General features: G+C 39.9%; 1 protein-coding gene across 1 annotated transcript in view; it reads left to right on the top strand.

Annotated features, from left to right (window-relative positions):
• Window positions 1–4,681: 4,681 nt before the first annotated feature.
• slc41a2b (solute carrier family 41 member 2b) overlaps window positions 4,682–24,833 on the top strand; it is a 37,313-nt gene continuing 17,161 nt past the window's right edge. The window contains exons 1-7 of the mRNA XM_007895288.2: window positions 4,682–5,352; window positions 10,874–10,981; window positions 15,040–15,111; window positions 16,404–16,548; window positions 18,499–18,645; window positions 22,649–22,796; window positions 23,441–23,520. Coding sequence (XP_007893479.1) covers window positions 4,987–5,352; window positions 10,874–10,981; window positions 15,040–15,111; window positions 16,404–16,548; window positions 18,499–18,645; window positions 22,649–22,796; window positions 23,441–23,520 — 1,066 coding nt within the window. The 5' untranslated portion in view covers window positions 4,682–4,986. The remainder of the gene's footprint in view (window positions 5,353–10,873; window positions 10,982–15,039; window positions 15,112–16,403; window positions 16,549–18,498; window positions 18,646–22,648; window positions 22,797–23,440; window positions 23,521–24,833) is intronic.

Here is a 24,833-nt window from a genome sequence, read left to right as displayed (position 1 = left end):
TTGACCCCTTTTTGTTTTGGAGTGACAAGTTATCAGGAGCTTACACTGTATAATGTATAAAACTCCAGCAGTACCCCAATGCACAAGCCCAGATTGGGCATCGGGGTGCTGCTGGAGTTACACCAGCTAAAACCGCATAGTTTGCCAATTTGTGCATTGTGTTTGGCAAGCTTCCAGATACTTGTCCAGTTAGAGCCAGCCGGGGGCCACGAGAGAAAACCATTGTATGAATTTACTTTCTGAAGCGGATGATTCAGTTGATGGTACTGACATATCTGGAAGAAGGAAGATGAGAAGCGTCTGAAGCTTTTGGCACTTAAGTCCCCAGTAGTTATCTTTACTAGCTATTTATATTTAGGAACTGTAAATCCTTTATTAAATATTCTGACATGAAAGGGTGGGTGCTGCTACATTCCTGCTGTTTTGCTTAGTGTAACAATGTTATTGTGGCAAGGAATTGTGTTTGTAGTTGAAAATGAAGTGCAGACACAGGAGTCGTGTTGTCTCTTCCCTTATAGTTCCTCCTAACAGTTCAATCGCCTCTAAGGTGTGCATCCATTTTATAAATACCATGTTTGCCCTTTAGCTAAAGATTACTCCACCTCCTTTCAGGCTGTATTTATTCAGGTTTGTAATTTTGCACCATGTTATAATTAAAGATTGAATCTGTTGCATTTGCTGTTATTATATACTGACTACTTACTATCTTCTTCCTACATGTCTTTACGTTGAGTCTGTAATTATGTATTTATTTACCTGTTAACTGAATTCCTTTCTTTTTCTGGAATTTGTTGCTCGGTAGTAAAATCTCCAACTGGGCACCTGTACTTTTCCCACCACTGCTTGACTATTGTACCACAGGAGGGCATTCAGGCAACAGCATGTAGTTTAATGTAAAGCAAAATAAATAACAGAAATACAAAACTGTTCCTAACATTGTATCCCTCCAGCGATTGCTTATCCACTAAGACAGTATACGTATCGCAATCCGATCCTTACCTTGTCAAGAAGTGCCAATTCCAGATATGAGTTGGGACAGGCGGCGGACTATGCAGTAGAGAATAAATGGATATTGGAGACCATTAAGAATTTTTCCACATATTGCTTCTGATTATTAGGGGGATTGCAGGACTGGTCATGGCTACTTATACTCCAGGTGCATCTTCTGGGCAGGGCGAATCCTTAGGCAAGTTTCCCTGTTCCACACATCTCTGTTTACCTAGCAGTAAGTAGGAACCTGGTTGTTAATTGATTGGTGGATCGCTTTCCGGGGGTAATAAGTAAACTCTTGTCCATTATAGTTACATACTTACATAAGCCTGGAAGATGATTGATGAATACCTGAAAATTTCAGTTTCAGATTGACACTGCCCTCTCTCTGGTTTCTTTAATCTGTCCATAAAGGGTTAACTTTATGAAACCTTAAATTAGTTATTAATCAAAAATGATTATCCAAATTAATGCAGTTTCCTCAAATCATGAATTATGCGTAATTTAAACGTGTTTAAATTTGAACTGCAGATTATTCCCTATTTTACATAACGTCTTAATTAAGGTCTGAAATGAGCTCAATTATCTTCTTCATTCCACTGCACTCTGTGAAATTCTTATTACCTTGTTACTTTTAATTTGAACACTAACTTATTTATAATTACTTTTAATGGAGCCACTCATGTTAATGCCTCGTGCTTTTGGAATGCTGCTCTGTGAACAAGGATAAAATGTAATCAAAGCATCACATGCAACACGTTTGTTTTAAATCCCTTTTTAAGTACACAAAATGCTTTGCTCCTTTCTCTTCAACTAATTGAATTCAGGCTCAGGGGGGAAACTGCTGCCCTGGTCCTGGCAGGATATCCTTCTCTCTCACCGTTTCCTCACATTGTGAACCTATTTGTTTGGTGACGCACATTGGCAGTTCAATGAATGTAGCGATGGCAGCAACCAATGGAACTCTCACAACAAGAATGTTTCAGAAATCTAGGTTAAGTACGGTTTTACTTTTGGGAAAATAACTTGCATTCTTCTAATAAAGTTTTTTTAAAAAAAGAAAGTTGCAGAGCACCTCACACTAATTATTGTCAAGTGCCGTGACTGTTTTGATGTTGCCGTGAACAATTGCAAAACTTTAAAGCAACATTAATACTAGCAAGACATACCTTTTTCTTGTGGAGGTTAGTATTGCTGAATAAAGAATAATAATCCTTACATTTGATATAACCCCTTTCGCGTCAGAGTGTTTCACAGGAATTAATGTATAGTGAAGTCATTTTGTATTTTTGGGAGAAATGGTCTTACACTGTCAACCTTCCACTTAAATTAAGTTCCATAGTATTTTGCATAGTGAGTGCCAGGATAACTGCTGAGTTAGCTGGTTTTAGCTTGCGTTCTTGGTCACTATTTGTGGAGTCCTGTAGCTCAGTGATTAGAGCACTCGCCTTGCAAGGGAGACACCTGGGTTCAATTCCAGGCAGAGCAAACCTTGGGCAAGTTTCCTTACTCCACACGCCTAATAGTAATCCCTCCAAAAACAAAAACAATAAATTGGTCATTTTCAATCCACGACTGTTTGTGGGACACTGCTGTGCGCAATTGGCTGCTGCGTATCGCCCACAAATGTATAGTCGATTCACTTTACAGTCTATTCTGTGAAGCGCTTTGAGACATCTAGAAGATTATTATTATATATTATATCCACTCATCCTCTGCTGGAAAGTGAATGCGTGGGTAGATGTTGAGTGAGGGTAGGATAAGGCTTGGCATTCAAATAGCTTGCCAACACTCGTGTCCAGGTTTGGAGTTAAACAATGCCCTCTTGAAACAATGACACTTGAGCAAATTACCAAAGGGCAACTGACAGCCATGGAACTATACACTGTACAGAGTGAGTCAGAAGCTTTTGGTGAGCTATCCACTCACCTGTGACGTTAAGAGTGGGTAATTGGGTAAAGGCAGGGTTGAGCTTGGCTACGATGATTCCCGCAGTCACAATCTGCAAGTGCTCACTGTAAGGCTCACTGTGAAGAATGGAGGTACAGGACGGTGCCCAGCACCCAAACACTTACACCCCAGCCTGGGTCAGTGCCTTCAAACAAGGAGGGCGGGGAGAGAACCCACAGGAAAATAGACCTTCATCCTGTCAGGCTGGGCTTCATTTGTTAAGGTGTCATAGTCATTTAGATGAGATGGTAAGCCTGTTTAAGTGGATATTAAAGACTCCAGGGCATTATTTGAGAAGTGAAGGGATTTTCTCCTGGGATCTTGGCCAGCAAGCCCCCCAGATAAAATTGAACATTCACTTTATGGCTGTTTGTGGGACATTGTATGCACATTGGTTGCACTTTTCCCTAGTGAAAAGCACTACATCAAAATGCAAGGATTGTTATTATAAGTCAAATGGTATTGTTCTGACCCACTGCACCTCTCTTCTTCCACTAAATGTTTTCTTCCAAACTGAACATCTTGCACAATAAATCCATTTGGCCTTTGGACTAGTTTTGCGGCATCATTCACTCAGTGAGTCACCGATATTATGAAAACATAATATTGTGCTACGTGACTCATTGCATCTTTAAAAGCTGCATTTATTTCAATCATATTGTAATTTATGTAATTGTCTGTTTTCTTTTTTTCTTAAAAACATCTCACCCCTTCCCACAATCTGCCATTGCAACCAACGCAAGCTTTGAAAATACATAGGACAGTTTCAAACAGTACAAACTCATCCAGTGTCGTGCTTTATAAAAATCCAAACTACTGCAAAGCGTTTTAGGTTTGTGACTAATAAAAGTATCATTATCGCATGCTATCGGCATGTGATGCCGATGAGATGTGTAGTTTTAAAGTGGACAGGGTATCTCAACATCAAGTGATGTGTGCTCACAGCAATTTTTTGGGGGGTCAGCTGGGTGTCTTGACATGTGTGGAAACCCATCAACGTGCTTCAGAGTATCCTAAGAGTATTCAAATCAAATGGAGAATGCCATGCCTCCCACCTACAACAACTGGGCTTTGGTTTCACTGCAACAACAATAATAATAATAATAATCCTTGCATTTGATATGGTGCCTTAACACATCGTTGAGACGTCTCAAAGCTCTTCACAATCTATACTGTAAAGTGACTTGACTGCATATTTTACGGTTAAAAAACAGCCCAGCGCACAGAGGCTGCACCCCACATAACAGAGAAACCAGCAGATTCAGTTGGATGGGAGAAAGAAGGAATGAGTAAGGAAGTAAAACCATCATACATACACACACACACACACCACACACACACACAAGGAAATAGTTTCAGGGTCAAATGACGTTTATTTCCGAGACATAGTTTCTTTTGAGTTTGGGTGGGAGAAGGAGAAGGAGGAGGAGAGTGCAACCTTAAGAAAGAAAGATAAGCAGCATACAGGGATCTGGGATTGTGTGTTTCTGTGTGTGTGTGTGTGTATCTCTCTTTGTGTATCTGTGTGCGTGTCTCTCTGTGTGTGTGTGTGTCTCTGTGTGTGTATCTCTGTGTCTGTGTATCTGTGTGTCTCTGTGTGTGTGTCTCTGTGTCTGTGTGTGTGTATCTCTGTGTCTCTGTGTGTGTCTCTGTGTGTGTGTGTATCTCTCTTTGTGTCTCTGTGTGTGTGTCTCTGTGTGTGTCCGTGTATCTCTCTGTGTGTGTATTTCTCTGTGCGTGCGCGTGTGTGTCTGTCTATCTGTGTGATATCTTTATGTGTGTCTGTAGCAACGCATTGCTGATGTGGCAATGAATAATAAACGGAAGCCGTTCACTTGTCAGGCAGATTCTGGGCAGGACAATAAGTTGGGAGGTTTGCCAAAGAGCCAAGTTCGGGAGCTGTGTTAACTGCTCTTTTCGGCTGTGTGTGTGCGTGTGTTATTAGAAGGGGAAAAAAAACCCAACACAACAAGCCCCGGGGAACAGGCTGTGTTGTTACTTGCCTCTTCTCAAGCTATCTGGCAGGAAGGGGCAGCATGATCCATAATGGCTTGTGCTCAAATCTACGAGTTACACACTCCTCCTGGGCCAGCCGATCGTTTTGCAGCCAATGAAGCAGAGCTTCTCCTGTCGCAGTTCAACCAAAGCACCACGAACCACAGGGCTCGCAAACCCAGCCATGAGAACCCTGAGATGCCCAACACTCAGCTCCACTTGGACAGCGACATCACCTCGGAGACTGACACCTTGTTGGAACAGGAAAGCTCTGCTAGTAACAGCGAGGAGCCCAAGACCAAGAAACCCTGGCTCCCCAAGGAGACTGTGCTCACCATTGGATGCCAGATCTTGTTCCCTTTTCTCCTGGCAGGACTAGGGACGGTGACAGCTGGGATGGTGCTGGATATTGTACAGGTTAGTGTGTGTGCTTTATTTCTTCTGTGATTCACTTCTGTCAGGCTAGTTCCTCAGGAAATGGGGAGAACAACAAATTTTATTTGTATTGCATCCTTTCATGTCAGGAGGACGTCCCAAGGCGCTGGACAGTCAGGGATGGGGGAAGGTGGAGAGGGTGGGTGGGGCGGAGAAGGGTAGGGGTGGGGGAGATGGCGAGGGCTACTGGTGGGAGAGGGGGCAGCACAATGAGGTTTTGCCCTGGGCTGCAGATTGTCTTGAACTGCCTTTGGGTATTCAATACCAAACCTATTCCCAACCTTTGCTCGCTCAGCTCCACACTACCCGTTCTGTGCACATCCCATCCCTCTCTAAAACACAACTCTTTTTCTTCTCTCCCTTTACAGATCCACTGCTTGTTCACCTACAGTTCCCACCCTTTCCTTCCATCGTTCCTATTATCTATCACCAACCATCTTCCCACCATCTGTTCCCTCTTCTGCCTGTCCTCACCGTTCCTTCTCTGCTTGTGTTCTGTCACTTTTCAGCTTGTTTTTCTTTTCTTTTCCATCCCTTATGCTCTTTATTTGTCCTCCTTGCTCTCTCCTTCCCTCCACTCCTGCCTCCTCCCCACCCTCACCTTCGCTGCCTAATATTTCCCCACCACTATCTAGTGACAGTAATAATTCCTTGCACTGGCTTCCTGGCTTCCTCCACACTTAGCATTTTTTTTCAGGAAATGGAAGTCTAAAGATCACATTTCAAGTTTCATTCTCACATCTCCTCCATTATCACATGTTGCCTAAAGAGACCGCAGCAAAATATTTAACACATTCCTGAACACCATTTCATTGACTGATATGAAGAGGCAAGAACATTGATCTTGCCTTGGGCATGGTTCTGCTCACATGNTTTTTTTCTAGAAGGGAGTGATATACCAATGTGAGTTTCCATGATGTGCATACCTGACCCCATTAACTTTAGTTTTAAGTAAATCGCTCACTGCTCAGCGAACACAATGTTTAAAATCTACAAATAATTTATCTGGTTACATCAGTTGAACTGGATGTTCCAGTGCCTCTTTAATTCTAGTTTATTATTTTACTGATTTAGGTAAAGGAGAATTTCACTGAAAGGAACATCAAAAATTCTCTGACTCCACATGCTTCTTTTATGCCTGTTTCATTACACTGGAGTTACCTCTCCCTCTTTCCTGTTCCGATTTAGTTATAAATGTGTGGAGTTGGAATGCTATCTGTAAAAATCAGCAGTGATAATGTAACACAAAAGCCTAAGCTAACAAAACTATTGTGACAGTACATGGAGGTTTTCTCTTTCAATTTATCTTACCACTTACCCACCACCACCCTGTGCAAAGTGAGCAAGATGATCTAGTGTACTATGTGTCTATATCACAAAACTGTCCCAAAACTTATCAGCTCCATCAAAGGAACCAATAAAGAATGTCTGGTGTAGAACAAATGGTGGGACCTAACACGTGTGCAGGAAGGTCATACTCTTTTGAGAAAAACAGTAAGGCTTAACCTGACCTCCCAACGTGAAAGGTGCTATATAAATATACATTGTACTCCATTTTATTCCCCCCAATTTTTTTTCCACTTTTCTCCCCTCTCTCCCTTTTCTGAATGCTTTGGACTCCACAGACACTAAACATTACATTGGTAATTTACTTCAATGGGACATTGCTGCGTGCAAATTAGCTACCGTGATTGCCTACAAAATTTTACAGCATATCCTGTCTCAATGACGTGGATTATCAAAATGCAACAATTATTATTAATATAATTATACATAATCTGAAATCCTGCAGTAATTTCTGAACTGTAAGCATCCTTTACACATAGGATTTAAATACATATACAATACTTACATCTTAAGTATGTGGTTTCTGTAATATGTTGTATGAATAGAAGAATAAATATTTTTATACCAAATTACAATGCGAGTCTGTTGAACTTTCATTGTTTTGCAGTTGATTTTTGGTTATAGTGTTTAGCATTCCTTGCATATACATTTGATTACTGATTCACAGTATTTATGATATACAGATAGCATAAAATTATAATAGGCTTGTGTAATACCCAAGCAGTTTAAACTGGTATTTGATTTAGAAGGGCGTTTCCTGTGGTTGCCTAATATAGGTCAAAGGGTATATAACACTTCCTGCTGAGTGAGATGAAGCGTGTTGTTTGTTGGTTAGGTTGCAGAGGACCTATCCATTGGCAAGTTTAGTCTTGCTGAGCCCCTTGGCTTCTCTTTTCAAATAATATTAATAATAATTCTCCTTGCATTTGATACAGCCTCTCAACACATCTTTGAGAGGTCTCAAAGCACTTAACAATAATAATAATAATCCTTGCATTTGATATAGCGCTTTTCACGTCGGAAGGACGTCGCAAAACGCTTCACAGAACACACTGTAAAGTGAAATGACTGCATATTTTGTGGGTGAAATAATGCCACGGGCTCTTTAATGCCCCTGAACAGACATGCAAGAATATTTATCTTTGTCTTTTAATCTCTTATCTAACGGACAGCATCTCCAACAATGCAACACATCTCCAGCAATGCATTGGAGTTTCAGCCTGGACCTTATCAGTACAAAGTCCTAGCATGGGACTTGATACTACAACCTCTGACTCAGAGGCGAGACACTATCAATGAAATTCACAACAAAACTGAAGTTCGAAGAAAGCGCAGAAGCTTTTTTGTGTCTGGAATCAAAGGGATCTCTATGAGAAGTCTAGGAAGAAGTGCTTTGGTCTCGATTCACTAAGTAGTTAAATATTGTTTCTAGGTTGTACTTTACTGGTAGGGTTAGATTCTTGGACAGGCTTATACAATTTGTCAAATTGTTCTTCCTGTGCTATAGATCATATAGAGGCCCACCAAGGACTCGTGCTTCATATCTGACAAATATCTGTTGACTACTCTTAATTTGACCTTCATTGAATTCAGTACAGATGGAGGCAATGTGCACTTTCTTTCAGATTCATTTTACAGTATTTTCATTTGTCTCAGAGCAAGTTTATCTTTCCAACTCTGTAACACATTAGAATTGTGACTTGTCTGAAATGCTGCCATACAAATGTATTTCGACACGGGTAGTCTTACTGGAAACAATTTTTCCTGCTCCATTCCTACATTTGTCAGCCTTCCTGACATCCTTGACCTGTTAAATGGGGATATTCAACTGTGTTCTTGTTTGTTTTAAATTGCTGGGGTCCCAGTGAGACATGGATCTAGAAATTTGACGTAACTAAGTGAAAGTTAGTGGGATATGATTTTTGGAACTATCAGTGTTGTAGAAAAATAGCTTCAGTGTCCACAGTTCAATAAACGATGCAATCCATTTGTGTATAAATGCACTATAAATTTATTACATCCTTTGTTTGCTTACCATTATTAGTTACAGTGGCTCATTTCTGTGCAGAAAATGTCAGTGCTTCAGGTATTCATGCGTATTAATACTATTTATAAACCAATAATAATGTATCCATATGCTTACGGTTGCTAGTGTTAGATAGTAAAGATTCATATGTGAAGTCCTGTAGCTCAGTGGTTGGAGCACTCGCCTCGCAAGCGAGAGACCAGGGTTCTATTCCCGGCAGGGCGAAATGTTGGGAAAGATTCCTTACTCCACACACCTCTGTTTACCTAGCAGTAAGTAGGAACCCGGTTGTTAGTCGATTGGTGGATTGCTTTTCCAGTGATAATAATCTTTCAAAAAGAACAATAATAATTTGGTCACTCAATCTACGACTGTTTGTGGGACACTGCTGTGCGCAATTGGCTGCCGCGTTTCGCCCACAAAATACAGTCAATTCACTTTACAGTATATTCTGTGAAGCACTTTGAGACGTCTCGAAGACGTGAAAAGCGCTATATCAAATGCAAGGATTATTATTATTATTATACCATAGTTTTTAAATTGGTTAATTTAATCCATTCCTGTGATTACCAAACCTGAAGGTTGTAACCTGAATATGACATGTTATCCTTGTCTTCAAATGAACATTTTCTGGTTGTGCACATGAAACAATTTTTTGTTTGTGCAATGAGGGCCATTTTGTAAACCTTATACAATAGTTTAACTATATTATGGAATGCAGAGGTCAACACAAAGGCAGTTGTTTCTCATGCTTTTTATCCTTAGTTAAGAATCTTTGAAATGACAATATAGTAGGTGGCTATTCGGTCCATCGAGCCTAAACAGGTGCTAGATCACACATTGGAGCTAACTATTCTAAACCCTCCTTTTTTTCCCATACATTTTTGTAATCTCCCTCTTCAAATGCTTATGCAACTAGATTAAATCAACATTTTTTTTTATTAACTGGTTTCTCCTTAATGTACAAAGAGTGTACAAAGGACTTATAGAGAGTGAGGGCTGACTAATAATAGCACTACTTGGATTTGATGCATCAAAGACTTATCACGTGAAAGTGACTCAAAGTATTTCACACAATGAGTTCTTTGAAGGGCCATGGCCATTTTTCAGTAGACAAGTACAGCAGTTAATCTGCGCAAGTAGGAGTGATTACTTGATGTATTTACCCTGCTAATTTTTGGGAATCAATGGAGAACTCCCTGTTGTTCCTCTTTGAAATAGTGCCTTGGAATCTTTAGCTTCAATCTGTACCTCCAGAACAGGCAGATTAACATCTCATCTGGAGGATGGCACCTCCAATGATTCAGTGCACCCAATATAGTGCACTGAAGTACCAGTTGACATACAAGGTCACATTCTCAGATGTGGCTTGAATCTACCACCTGCAAAACCAGAAGAGAGTGTTCTATCAACTAAGTCAAAGGGGCACACAAAAGATGTGTGTACTGAGGAGAGTGTGTATGTGTAATATTATGCTGAAGTAACAGGTTCGTATGACTGGTAACAGAGGTGACTGTAACCTGAGAGAACAATGGTTAGCAGTTTAATGTATTTTTTTTAGTTTTGCAGTCAGATTCCTTGCTGGTTCTTGACTACTACAAATCTGACATAATCTTGTTCACAGAGAAATCAAGCCTGGGAGTCACTAAGTACTTTTCTTGCTTAATTCAATACCATCAAAAATTACTGGCAGGTGAGACTGAACATAATGTGGAGAGAAAGGAAGGATATGTGTGCACATGAGAGAGAAAGAATCATTGCTTTCTCCAATGAGTTTTATAGAGAGGCTATTGTGAAGAAAATGAAGCAAGGAAGCAAATGAGATAGAAATTAGTACAATGAGCCCTTATTTTTTTGTGTTCAAACTGAGTACAAGTTCAGTAAGTGGGACTTTAATTGGACTTTATTGTTGTATTTATTTTATTAACAAAAGATTCACTTTCTGATGAATATTATATCACAATCATCTAATATATATGTATTTATGCCTACTATTTGATATTATTATGTATATTTGGCGACACCAGATTCATAATTAGGTTAACTTCTGCAAAATGTATTAGTTTAAATTTAGCTGCAAATATGAAAAGCTGCAAAAAAAATAATTGTCTTGTTTTTATTTTTCTCCAGCATTGGACAGTGTTTGAAAATATCACAGATGTTTTCATCCTTGTTCCAGCACTTCTTGGTCTCAAAGGAAACCTAGAAATGACCTTGGCATCCAGACTTTCCACTGCAGTAAGTCACCTTGTCACACAGATTTCTGACAAATTTCTCTTTAAGTTTCGAACACGATCCTGTGCCATTGCTATCTAAGTAAAGCATTTTGCTGAAGCTTATGTTCTGCATGATGAAGTATGGCCGAGGTGCGGAATGAAACCTATTTCGACTGTCTTGTTTGGAGCCTGTGTTCCTCTGCTTGATTTGGTGTGAAAAGCAAGTGAAATTTAGTGCTTCCTTTTAACTGACTTACAACAATAATGCTTCCAAGAGCATTTACATTTTTTTTAGTTGAAATCGTTTCAGGACAATCCAAACCAGTGCTGTAGATATTTCATTTTTTCCCCCAAAATAAAACAAAACTACGAGGTAAAATAGAAGCGTACATTCCTTCAGCTAAACAAGAACAGGAGAATTATGCATTGGAGGTATGGCATAATTCCATTGCCGCATCTACATGAAAAAGTGGTAATTTGTAAATTTAAGAGAGTGCTCATATAACAGTGTATTCTGTTGCCCATTCAGCTGTAAACAAACAAACTATTAAGAGCTATTAAGTAAGATTGCCTCTCACAGGTCAGTGGGCAAGCAGGTGGTAGCTCATACACAGCACATTTATGAGATCCAGCAAGCATGTGTGCACTTCTGCATGACAAATGTCTCATGTAAAACCAGATGCACTGTCATTGAGGTCAGGAATAAAAACTAAATGGCTTGAAAAGGAGTGCTTGAAATAAGACAACAAATTCCATTTATAAAGCGCCCTTCAGGCAGGGTAGCGTCCCGTGATCAAATTACCAAGCAAATATCTTTTTTGTCTTGTGTGAATTTGTTTCCAATTTCTTTATGCGGCAGCTGGCATGCATTTAGTGTCAGGTTGCTTTTCCCAAGTATTCACGCAACTTCCCCATGATCCTGGCCTTCTTGTTAAAGTGGTTATGGTTTTAACGTTCCACTAACATTGCAGCATTGCAACGTTTAACATCTTATTGCGAAACTGGTAAGCTTTAACTTCTTATCTGTCTAGGCCAGTGTGGTCCAACCTTTTGGCTGCTGAAGGCCGGAGGCCCTATTTGAGAAATGTCCACAGGCTGCATAAGCAATATTTTTGTGTTTCCCTTCTAGAAACATAACATAATATTTAGTGGTTTTGGAGGGAGCGTTGGAGCAAATGAAATAACTACAGCATTGTTTGGAGTGCGCCCATAAAATGTACAGTCAATTCACTTTACAGAATATTCTGTGAAGCGTTTTGAGACGTCTCTAAGATGTGAGAAGGCGTTATTTCAAATGCAAGGAATATTATTATTATTCTAAATGATTTAAAATGAAATATGTAAATGCTCTTCAAGCATATTGTTATAAGACAGTTAAAAGGAAGCACTACATTTCACTTGAAATCAGCCAGTATGCTGGATGGACCACCCTGGTCTAGGCTACAGGAGCCTCAACATTGGGATTGCATGCTCAGAATTCCTTTTCACAACTGAATGCAGCAGCCAGTTTGACATTTCTCTATACTAAGGTGTTTTTAGTGCTCTCCTGCTGTTAGTTGGATGATACAAGTTTTTTATCCTGTGACTTATTCTCGTGTAACATGAATTGATGGGCAGAGGTCCCATATTCTGTTACAGGTGAAGGTAATGGTGGAAACAATTATTCCCTATTTGACTATGTTTTGTAACTGCTGATCTCAACACCAAAAAAACAATGGAGCGTGCGTATCTGAAACTAACTGGCAGAATGGTAATGTTTACAACTAACTAATGCAATATTTTAGTGCAGGACAAAGAGAGCGGAATATCAGCAATGTGTATCATTTAATCCCAGTGGGTTTAACAGACTTAAAACCAAAGTGTTTCGGAGAGTTTACTTTAAAGTGTGGTGACTGTGGTCGCCCGTTTGTGCACTGTAATATTCTACAACCGCCGTGAATTGAATGAGCATTTTGAAAGATCTAGTGGAAATTTCCTTCTCTTTTTGAATAGTGCCATGGGATCTTTAACGTCCACCAGAACCGGCAGATAGGACCTTGATTTAACATCTGATCTGGACAGCAACACAGCACTAGCCCAGCAGTGAACTGGAGTGTCAGCCTAGACTGTCATAGTCCCGACGTGGGGTATACCTTGTCAAATTTACACATTTTTGGGACCTTTGCCATTTCACCCACATCCTTCCACCATTTGTCATTGAAGCACAGGCGGAACAATAAAAAATTCAGGATGATTTCTTCGACTCCCTGAAAGTGACCTTGATCGATGTTCTTGAACAAATATAGTGTTTAGTAAAGTCTGATCATTAAGTTAATACAGTGCAGCCTCCTTATCATACAGTGTTTGGGATCCATTACATCCCAAGAGAGGCAGGATAGTGGATTTGACAACCCTTATGAATTGCAGAAAATAGCTTCCAAATTAAGACTGAATTTTGCACAACGCAGTATGATCATAATTGGTAAGGCATAATGGTCTTACAGACTGGTGAAATTTCAGGCCTTAAGTGTTCAAGGTTCAGAAACTAACACCCATTACTGGAGTTCCACACGCCAGCTCAGTTCTGCATATTCGAACTCACCTTCGTCCTGAGTCAATGCGGTAGTATAGGTTTTCCACTCATAATTGCTTTATTGCTGGAAATGATTTTGCTTCACTTCCAGCAACCAGTATAAACTGGGGCATTAGTTACACTGGAAGTCTATAAAGTAACTCCAATGACAATAGGTCTGTTTCTAGTCCACTGCCTGCAGGCATGTTTCCATTTGGCTTTTTCTTAGGCCCAGATGCAGACATGTTAGTTGGATTGCTTCTATAGAAAGCCTGTACTGACAGGCTGTATATAAGCCTGTATATAAGTATACATTATAATCACATGCAGCAGATGTTATTACTGCCAAGGCATATGGTTTCTGTGGAACAATTTCCCTTTGGACCAGGTTTTGTTCATCTAAATAACAGTATGTGGCTCCCCTTTACTGAAAGCTGCCGTAGATTTTTAACATGCTTGTTTCATTCAGTATATATAGTTTTCTTTGAGTCAATCAGCACCACAAGACACTTACACAAAGCTGAATCTAATTACATTCTTGCCTTATGTTACAATATCTGAACTTACTTGTGTTTATATTCAAGTTTGGGAAAGGTAGTGACTGAATGTTGTCTTTTCAAAGGAGTCAGCTCAAAAGATTCATCTTTATTTGTTTCCTGCTTTGTTATTGCCAAATGTATGCAAAGAAACTTGCTTAGTAATTTTACTTATTAAGTAAAGGGGTGTGCAGTGAGGAAACTTGCCATGCTCGGGAATCGAACCCAGGTCCTCTCGCTTGTGAGCCGAGTGCTCTAACCATTAAGCTACAGGACTCCACATGTATCATGTATCTTGATATTACAATAAGCCTTCTCTAGAGCACATTTAAAATGAACCCTAATATATTGCATCTTTTTATTAATATTCTGTTTTAAGATTCAGAGGCTGGAGGGGAGAGAAGACCAACAGAGTTAATGGTGTGAGATTATTTTAGAGGTTTACTTTTGGCAACAAATACATTCAAATCTAGTATGTAAGATGCACCTTCCCTGAATGTGTTCTGTAAATATCGGGCAGTGGCTTATCATCATTGTCATCCTTGTATTTGATATAGCGCATTATCATGTCTTCGAAATGTCTCAAAGCGCTTCATAGAACATACTGTAAAGTGAATTGACTGTTTATTTTGTGGGCGAAACGTGGCAGCCAATTGCGCACAGCAGTGTCCCACAAACAGTTGTTGATTGAGTGACCAACTTATTATTATTATTATTTTTTGGAGGGATTATTACCCCCGGAAAAGCGATCCTCCAATCGACTAACAACCGGGTTCCTACTTACTGCTAGGTAAACAGAGGCGTGTGGAGTAAGGAAACTTGCCCAACATTTCGCCCTGCCGGGAATTGAACCCTGGTCTCTCGCTTGCGAGGTGAGTGCTCTAACTACTGAGCTACTGGACTCCACGATAGTAGTGCTACGTCTCTGGAGTGTATAGTATATAATATACTATCTAATTATCTAATTAACACATGACTCCTTTATTCTGACAGGTAAACATTGGGAAAATGGATTCTGCCACGGAACAGTGGAAACTAATAGCTTGCAATATGGCCCTAAAGCAGGTGAGGAAGTCTCAGTCATTTTTTAAATTATTTTTATTTTTCCATGTAAGTGTGCGAAGATTCCCACTTCTAGTGTTTATCCCTTGCCCCATCTCTCCTGAATGATGATGACTTATACTAGTGTACAGTTGAATCAGTGCCATCAGCCTGCATGGCAAGCTAATGTGGGTTTAGCTGGTTAAACCAGAATTAGCCCAACCTAGGCTCTGGAGTTGCAAGCCTTGGCTCATGCCAAGCTGCACCTAATACTCTCTGGAAATAGGCAAAGCAGGGTGCATCTAACCATGGAAGAATTTGTATTCCATTCCAGACACAGAGAAATTTTCATGCGTAAGTGGTGTGCGAGGGTAAAACTCTCGGGGTGGGTTGGACACCTTAAGCTGGCGATTCCATCCTAATTCTCAACTAGTGAATCTTCCTTGGGGGCCGGTGGAGGTGTTGAGCGAGATACGCTGGGTCTACATGGAGCTGAACTGGCTCCAAGGTGATGTGCTTGGCAATGGTCAGAATCAAGTCAATTCTCTGTTGCAGTCTTGGTAGTCTGGTACCTGAACCAAGCTGGCACAAAGTACTCCAGGGCACTGCTGATGACAGCCCAGCCAGCTTAGCTCATCAGTAGGACTTGGAGGGGCAGAACAGTCATTGGGGGCAAGGATTCTTCCAACTCATCTCCTGGGTCTGAATTACTTCAGTATATCTAGCTGATAATGCTTGCTGACAGGTGTGCGATATTCCTTTTGCAGGGGAGCTCAGGCTGGGGTTAATTGTGTGTCTGTGGCAGAGAGCGTATAGTTTTATCGCAGGGCTTTTGCAGGTAGTTTGCAAGTATTGAAGGGTTGGAGCTTCTCTGTGTAGCTGTTGGTTCCTGATTGCTGCTGGGGTGGGAAGGATGGGAGTAGGTTGCATGCTATTGGCCTGCTGGACAAGTTATTTTTAAAAGGTCTTTACTTTGGTTTATTATTGTCAAAGTTCAAGGGACATTTTCAAATGAATATAAATACCATGCACTGAATGTTGCTTGATTCTGGTCACTGACATGCATAGTTAATATTTACCACAGGCTATTGCTGTGATCTTGAAGTTCTGTTGTGTGTATACTTTATGTAACAGTGCAGTTTTAACACAATGCATTTAAAGAATTGCATGTTCATTATCTTTTGCACAGATTCTTATTAGCTTTGCTTTCATTGCCGCTAACACTAATTAACTGTGATGAAGATTAATTCATTTGACTACGTTATGAATTCATTTTGCATCTGATGTATTTTTAAAATCTTTTATAAATGACTCAGATGCAAGCGACAGTGGTAGGATTCCTGGCCGCTGTAGCTGCCGTTGTGCTCGGATGGATCCCTGAGGGTCATTTCCGCATGAACCACGCTGTGCTTTTGTGTTCCAGCAGTGTTGCTACCGGTTTTATAGCCTCTCTAACACAGGGTAAGACTGACCATTCTGCTTTGAATGTAACATGTTGCTAACGTTTTAAAATCTGCCTAATATACACAAGAGTCCTCACCTTGCAAGCGAGAGACCTGGGTTTGATTCCCAGCAGGCTGAAACCTTGGGCAAGTTTCCTTACTCCACATGCCTGATAATATTCCATCAAGAGGAAAAAAAACAATAATAAAATTGGTTACTTCAATCGCGACTGTTTGTGGGACACTGCTGTACGTAATTGGCTGCCGCGTTTCGCCCACAAATATACTTTACAGTGTATTCTGTGAAGCGCTTTGAGACGTCTAGAAGATGTTAAAAGCATTGTATCAAATGCAAGTATTATTATTATTAATGTGATATCCTGGATGTCGCATTCAATGAGACACATTCCACCATCAGTCCTATTTAAACCATATGGTGTGATGGTATGATGATGGCAAGAGAAGGGGGAAAATATGATTGCCTTATATGATATTTTGCCTTATATGATTTCTGTTCCGTTCGATTTCGATGACAAAAAAGTAAGGAAGGTTTAATAATGTCAAATTTGCATGTATTGTACAGTACACTAGTGCTTGCTACACAACAGGAATGCTTCTTGGCATTGAGTTGGCATCGGTCTAGGAGATCAAGTGGTTTGTGGTGTCACCCCTCAGTAGGTTATGAATTTTTTTCAATATTTGTAAATATTCAGTGATATTGCCCTTATTATTATGATTGTACACTTAAATGTTTTGCTCCCCAGCATCAACAAAGCTTAGTTAATTTGTAGATGGATTTTTAAATGGAGTTCAGTGCTGGGTGAGAGCAACATTTCTTTTTTTGCTCTGAAAATTGTGCCCCAAGTTGAGCGCACACACAACAGCACTGATTAGAGTCAGGAAGCTGATTAGATGCTACTAATGCATGAGGCACAATAGAAGAATGACTTGAGGAATAAAGTAGTTATTATTGTGGTTTACTAAGCCACAAACTTTGTATCTGTGCTGATAGCTGGTCGTACCCCACACTGACCTACAGTATTGGAGCGAGATTCCTGAATGTCAGTGTGGACCCACTTGCGATCAGCAGCTGGAGTCACTATTTTCAACACCTGTTTAAAATCGATGCTTGTAAACATTAAATTACTAACGTTCAACTTTGGCCAATGCTATAAGAACGTGTCTAATGGTTCGCTTCCCACTGTTCATTTGGTGATAAATCAGAGAGAACATGATAGTGATTCACTGCCAAACATGCACTGGGTCTCTGATAGTACAGATTGTGCTGGAGCCAAGCTGTTGAGAGCCATGCTGTTGAACCCACCTGTAGGAAGTGGATTCAGGAGCGAAGCAGTATGTAGAGACAACAACAAAATTACATTTGTATAGCACCTTTCACGTCGGGAGGACGTCCCAAAGCGCTGGACAATCAATGTTACACATGTCGTGTGCGAATGCACTAGGTTCTGCTCCTTCTGATGTCTCGACTGTCCCGGGAACTTTGAACAGATTGTGTAATAACATTGGAAAGCAAATAGCTGACTTGGGTTTGATGCACATGTGACATATCTAGTTGTCCGTTTATTTGAACTGTGGTTTGATGTGACGTGCGTGTGTCAGGCTTCTCGTCGCGCTTTGCTATCATGCTGGAAATAAAACAATTCCCATAAGTATAAATGCAACATAAATTCTCCATAAACATTGCTTTACTCGCTCTTAGAATTATCTTTGACACTGCAATCATTTTTAGTGCATAATAAACATTATTTGAAAATATGCCCAGAATCTCATTATTCTTATAAACAATGTACTTGAAAGCACTGTAGTTAAATGATTGAGTGTATAATAATGGCATTAAATGGTAACTCTGCAATTGCTGATCTGCTGTAAATCACGGTTGAGTCACAGTTATGCATGTGAACGGAGGTGATGAACGAATTTAATCTTTTTGTTTCTTGTCTCCTCTCAGGTATAATCATGGTTGGGGTTATTGTTGGATCAAAGAAGACTGGAATCAATCCTGATAATGTTTCCACTCCCGTCGCAGGGAGCCTGGGAGATCTCCTTACTCTTTCCATATTAGCTTGGATCAGTCAAGGTCTCTATAATTGCCTCGGTGAGTAAGGACCATATATACATGAGTAAGAATCATATATGAGTAAGAACTACATTGACATTGTATCTGACATGGAAAAGATTTATGTTGCTAGACCTTTGCCACAATGCAAATTACCAACATCATAATAAATAGTTCATAGGAATCTAAGATGATATTTGTATATGCTTTAGCCTGCTCTGTTGATTTATGAGATTATTCATCTATCCCAACGTATTTTTTCGCTGAAAGCTAAAATACATAATTGGAAAATGTACAACAAAAATAATAGGTTACATTTATACTAGCAATTCTGATATTGTTTGCTTAGGAGAAATTTATCTATTTCTTCTTTGCATTTTTTATGTTTCTCAGGTGTAAGGATGGGATCCCAGTGTGTTATAAATGGAGCTCTTTCCATTTGTTTGCAACCAGCATCAAATATTTTCCAGATTTAGAGTGAAGTACCCTTTACTCTGCCTCAACAATACACGTTTAATCCAACCGCAGAAGACAATTCCCAGCTGCATCAGCCATCCCTGTGCCCCAGCCCCACTCCCGAACCTGACTGAGTCTATAATAATAACAATAATCCTTGCATATGACATACCTTGCGTATCACACAAATAGGGGCACTCTACAGACCACCTAACAGCGGAAGGGAGGTAGAGGAAGACATATGCAAGCAAATTAGGGAAATGAGTAAAAGACATAGAGTAATAATCATGGGGGATTTCAGCTATCCCCAAATAAATTGGTTGGAAGAGGTAGGTAAAGGGGATAATGGAATGGGGTTCCTTCAATGTGTACAGGAGTCCTTTCTTACCCAGTATGTAAGAGGCCCAACAAGGGAGGAATCCCTGCTAGATTTAGGAATGGGAAATGAACCAGAGCAGATAAGAGAAGTAGGAGTAGGGGAACATCTAGGCAATAGCGATCATAACTTAATATGGTTTAAGATAAAGATGGAGAAGGACATGAGTATAACAAAGACCAGGGTAATAGATTGGAAAAAGCTGATTTTGAGGGGATGAGAAAGGAACTTAGGAAAGTAAACTGGAAAACAATGTTGGTAAACAAAGAGATAGAGCAGCAGTGGGAAACATTTAAACAGTGATCAATAGAGTCCAGGAGAAATATATCCCGCTAAAAAGCAAGACAAAGCTAAATAATATTAAGACACCAGGGTTGAATAAAGACATAAGGGCAAAGTTGAGACTCAGGAAAGAGGCATTCACTAAGTACTTAAACAACAAGGGAGAGCATAACAAAAAAATATGAAGAAGTCAGGAAAATAGTCAAAAAAACAATTAGGAAGGAAGGCAAGAATTATGAAATTAAATTATCAAGGAATATAAAAAGAAATAGTAAAATATTCTACAGACATATACATAACAAAAGAAAAATCAAAATAGGAGTAGTGCCACTAAGGTATGGATAAGATAAGCTCACAGCCCTCGACGGCCAAATGGCAGAAATATTAAATAATTACTTTGCCTCAGTATTCACCAGGGAGACGGATCAGATGAACATGACAGTAGAAGAGATCGAAAATAATATAAATACATTTAAGATACAAAGGGGAGATATAATCAAAAAACTAACGAAACTCAGAGGGGATAAAACCCCCTGGTCCAGATGGATTGCATCCGCATATATTAAAGAATTGAGGGAAGAGATAGCAGAGGCACTATTACACGTATGTAATAACTAATTAGAAAAGGGAGTGGTGCCAGAGGACTGGAGGATAGCTAATGTTATACTTATATTTAAAAGGCGAGATAGAACAATACCAGGGAACTAGAGACCTGTCAGCTTAACCTCAGGGGTAGGAAAGATAATGGAATCCTTACCAAAGGAGGTAATAGAAAAACATCGGGAAATGGGAAACCTAATAAAGAACAGTCAGCACGGATTTCAAAAAGGAAAGGTCATACTCGCCCAACCTCATTGAATTCTTTGAAGGGGTAACAGAAAGAGTAGACAAGGGTAATGCAGTAGATGTAATATATTTAGATTTCCAAAAGGCGTTCGATAAGGTACCACATAATAGACTAATGAATAAGGTCGGAGCATGTGGAGTCAGGGGAAAAACAGCAGAATGGATAGCAAGCTGGCTACCAAACAGAAAACAGAGAGTAGGGTAAAGGGTAGCTACTCAGACTGGCAGGGGGTGGGCAGTGGTGTTCCACAAGGATCGGTATTGGGACCACTCTTGTTCACAATATACATTAATGACCTGGATTTGGGAATCAGCAGTACAATTTCAAAATTTGCGGACGATACCAAATTGGGGGGAGTAGTTAATAGAGGAGGACTGCATCAAATTACAGCAAGACATTAATAAACTTGCTGAGTGGGCATTTAAATGGCAAATGCATTTCAACGTAGAAAAGTGTGAGGTGGTACACTTTGGTAGAAGGAATAAGGAAGTCACATACATCCTGGAAAATAAAAACCTAAATAGGGTAGAGGAGCAAAGGGACCTGGGGTACACATACATAATTCACTAAAAGTAGCAAAGCAGTTTAATAATAATCCTTGCATTTGATATAGTGCTTTTCACGTTTTCTCGATGTCTCAAAGCGCTTCACAGAATAGACTGTAAAGTTAATTGACCGTATATTTGTGGGCGAAACGCGGCAGCCAATTGCGCACAGCAGTGTCCCACAAACAGTCGTGGATTGAAATGATCAATTTATTATTGTTTTTGTTTTTGGAGGGATTACTATTAGGTGTGTGGAGTAAGGAAACTTGCCCAAGGTTTCGTCCTGCCTGGAATTGAACCCAGGTGCCTCGCTTGCAAGGCGAGTGCTCTAACCACTGAGCTACAGGACTAATAAGACCATAAAAAGAGCAAACCAGGCATTGGGGTTAATTTCTAGAGAGATAGAAATGAAAAGCAGGGAAGTTATGGTAAACTCCTATAGAGCCTTGGTTAGACCACACTTAGAATAGTGTGCAGTTCTGGTACCTACATTATAGAAGGGATGTGGTATGTCAGCTTTTGACAAGCGAGTTCTTAAATCCTGTAATGAGATATATAAAAGTCCCTTCAGACACAGCAAAACCATCAGCACCGTTTTATTTTACACCAAATGTATTATTCAACTACAAATGATAGGTTAGTGATGCAGAAATAGTCATCTCAGGGATACCTTTGCCTGCGGGGAAAACTGCTATAATCTGTTTCTCTGCATGACTTGGACCCTGTGACATTTTTGACCAACGTCAACTTTTCCAGTCGTCTTATAGACGGATGTGGCATTTTACAACAGTAGAGGGCAGCACTTGCTTATTACTGCACACCATGTTTGATTTCAAAACCAACAAGTGCATTTATTTATCTCCAGACCATTTTTCCTGTGTCCAGGGTTCAGTCCTACAGTTGTGTGCTGAGACGATATGCATTTACCTATTGAGACCATACAGCTTCCAGAATCAATTATGATTGCCACTGTAACTGAACCTGGTGTTTAAATCTCATCAGATTTAAGTATTGGAAATAATTACAAAGAATTGTATAATGTTAATTTAAAGCTGATTAGTGTAATACTATTGTAACTGTAATAGACCAATGCAAAATAATTAAAACCACCTGAATAATTCTGTGCCAGTTCACCGTATATAAATTGTGCTATTGGCTAGCAGCATGTCGGAGTCCTGTGGCTCAGTGGTTAGAGCACTCGCCTTGCAAGCGAGACACCTGGGTTCAATTCCAGGCAGAGCAAACCATGGGCAAGTTTCCTTACTCCACACGCTTAATAATAATCCCTCCAAAAACAAAACAATAATAAATTGGTCATTTTCAATCCACGACTGTTTGTGGGACGCTGCTGTGCGCAATTGGCTGCCGCCTTTCGCCCACAAATATACGGTCGATTCACTTTACAGCATATTCTGTGAAGCGCTTTGAGACGTCTAGAAGACGTGAAAAAGCGCTATATCAAATGAAAGGATTATTATTATTATATTATTTCAAGGCTGGACCATCCTTTGATAACCGTATGTTTTGTCCTCATAGATACCCGGCCTTATATGTCTCCATTAGTATGTGCCTTCTTTCTGGCCCTGACACCTATATGGATTGTGCTATCTCTTAAACATCCAGCCACCAAGCAAGTGCTTTGTTCCGGTTGGGAGCCCATAATTACAGCCATGGGAATTAGCAGGTGAGCATTCAAACTACCGAAAAGGGTATGAAGAAATGACCTATTTTAGTGTGTGCCATTAGGAGAAAGCAACCCTCTTTCCAAGCCCTCCTTGTTACGCGTCTTTGGCTGAAATGCGACCACACCAGGAAGTGGGTAACAATGACCCAGCAATGGTTCGCCCTGTGATGTTCCTTTATTCCCTTCCCTCCTACAGAGAGGAGGTGGCATTAGCCGTGTGGTGATTGCCCAGTGTTAGACAGCGTCAGACAGCGTTAGACTGCTCTTCAGAAGGAGAGGGCTAATCATAAGATGAATCACCCTGGGTTCCTCTTGAGCTCTCCCCTCTCCGTCACAAGTGGCAGTAAATGAGTGTTGTCCAAAGCCTTGGATCAGGTCACCTACATGTCCCTTCTTTACCTGAGGAAAGGTGCAATGCTGTATATTGTAAAGTCATGGTTTAGAAGTAAATGCAGCTAAAAAATATGGGGATTCAATTATTCACCTGATTTAAGTGTATCAATAAGCAATTTTCCGTCTGTGACTTGAAAAAGAAATGATCATGTTGTTGTTTTCTGCTGTTTGGTTGAGATTCTTGAACAGGTTTCATGTTGAGCTCTCGCTATCAAAGATGCCCTTTAAGATGTCACTTTGATGTTTTTCAGCCTGGGCGGCCTTATACTGGGCAAAACTGTGTCGGATCCAAATTTCGTTGGTATGGTTGTTTTTAGCCCAGTTATCAATGGTAAGCTATGAATAGTATTCCTATTATTTCCTTTCATTGGCTTTCTCCTGAGGCTTAGTTTTATTATCAGACCACATATTTAACAATGTGTTCATTTAGTTGCAAGTGTGGTTAGTACTGGCGAAGTATTACATTGTCGGAGGTGACGTACTTCAGATGAAATATTTAATCACTATTCAAAAAGTGAAGTGAGTTTTTCCGCAGTATCCTGGCCATCAGATAAATTGGTTATTCACCTCATGGCTCTTTGTGGGATCTTGCTTTGTGACTGAGTTTTAGCTACTGAGTTTTGCTACTCTTATCCAGTCACACTTAACAGCAATTACTTGTGAAATGTTTTGAGACATTTTGACATTAGAGACACTACACTGTATTAAGAGTAAGGATTATTATTAATAGATTATGTAGTGTAATACTGAACCATACAAAACAGGAAGGGCTCTGGTTTGATTGATTGATGATACCCAATCTTAGCAAGGGGTGATATGGAGCACCTTGGGACGTCCTCCCGACGTGAAAGGCGCTCTATAAATGCAATTTTGTTGTTGTTGTTGTAGAGCATTACTATTGACCTCAGCATTGCATGATGAGGGAGGGGAAACATTAGACAAAGTCACACTCCTAATCGCTATCCAGCGATCTCTGCTGGGGCATGTTAAGTGCAGTGGCCCCATGGTTGAACATCCCACTCCACTCATGTGCAAAGGAAGAATGGTGAGGGAGTGATTTCTATAGTCCCACACCTGAGTCAGGAGATAATAATAATAATAATAATAATATAATAATAATAATAAGGAGATGAGAGGTAAGGGGTGAAAATTGGGAGTGAGGGCTATGTTCAGTTTGATTATTCATATGCTTTTAGCGTATCAATCATTCTAGGTTATTCTCAGTTTGTTCCAGTAAACAATCCTTATAAATCAACCCTGGCTTAGTTTGCACTTATGTTGTCATACTGTCAATAATCTGGCTGCATTAAATTCTGTATTTATACATGTGCCAAACTCGCCACATCACTGAGCCCCTTTCCCATCGAGTGATGAATTAATAGGAGTTTACTGTATTTTGCTAAAATAACATGCAAGAAAATAGTAACTCTAAATACAAACCACTTGGATGATCCATTCAGTAAGAGATGAAAGATGGAAAGATTATCTGAGACACAAACGGATAGTCAGATTTAATTTGCTGACTGAATTTTACAGCAACATGAGAAGCTGAGACCATTTAACAGAATGTGTAAACCAACAATATTCAGTTCATTTCTGTGTACCTCAAAGTGGCCTCAAAATTACAAGAACAATTAACAGCTC

The sequence above is a fragment of the Callorhinchus milii genome, unplaced genomic scaffold (genome assembly GCF_018977255.1).
Source record: "Callorhinchus milii isolate IMCB2004 unplaced genomic scaffold, IMCB_Cmil_1.0 Scaffold5, whole genome shotgun sequence".
NCBI lineage: Eukaryota > Metazoa > Chordata > Chondrichthyes > Chimaeriformes > Callorhinchidae > Callorhinchus > Callorhinchus milii.
The sequence above is the reverse complement of the archived record's forward strand: the minus strand, read 5'-3'. Positions and strand labels throughout refer to the sequence as shown.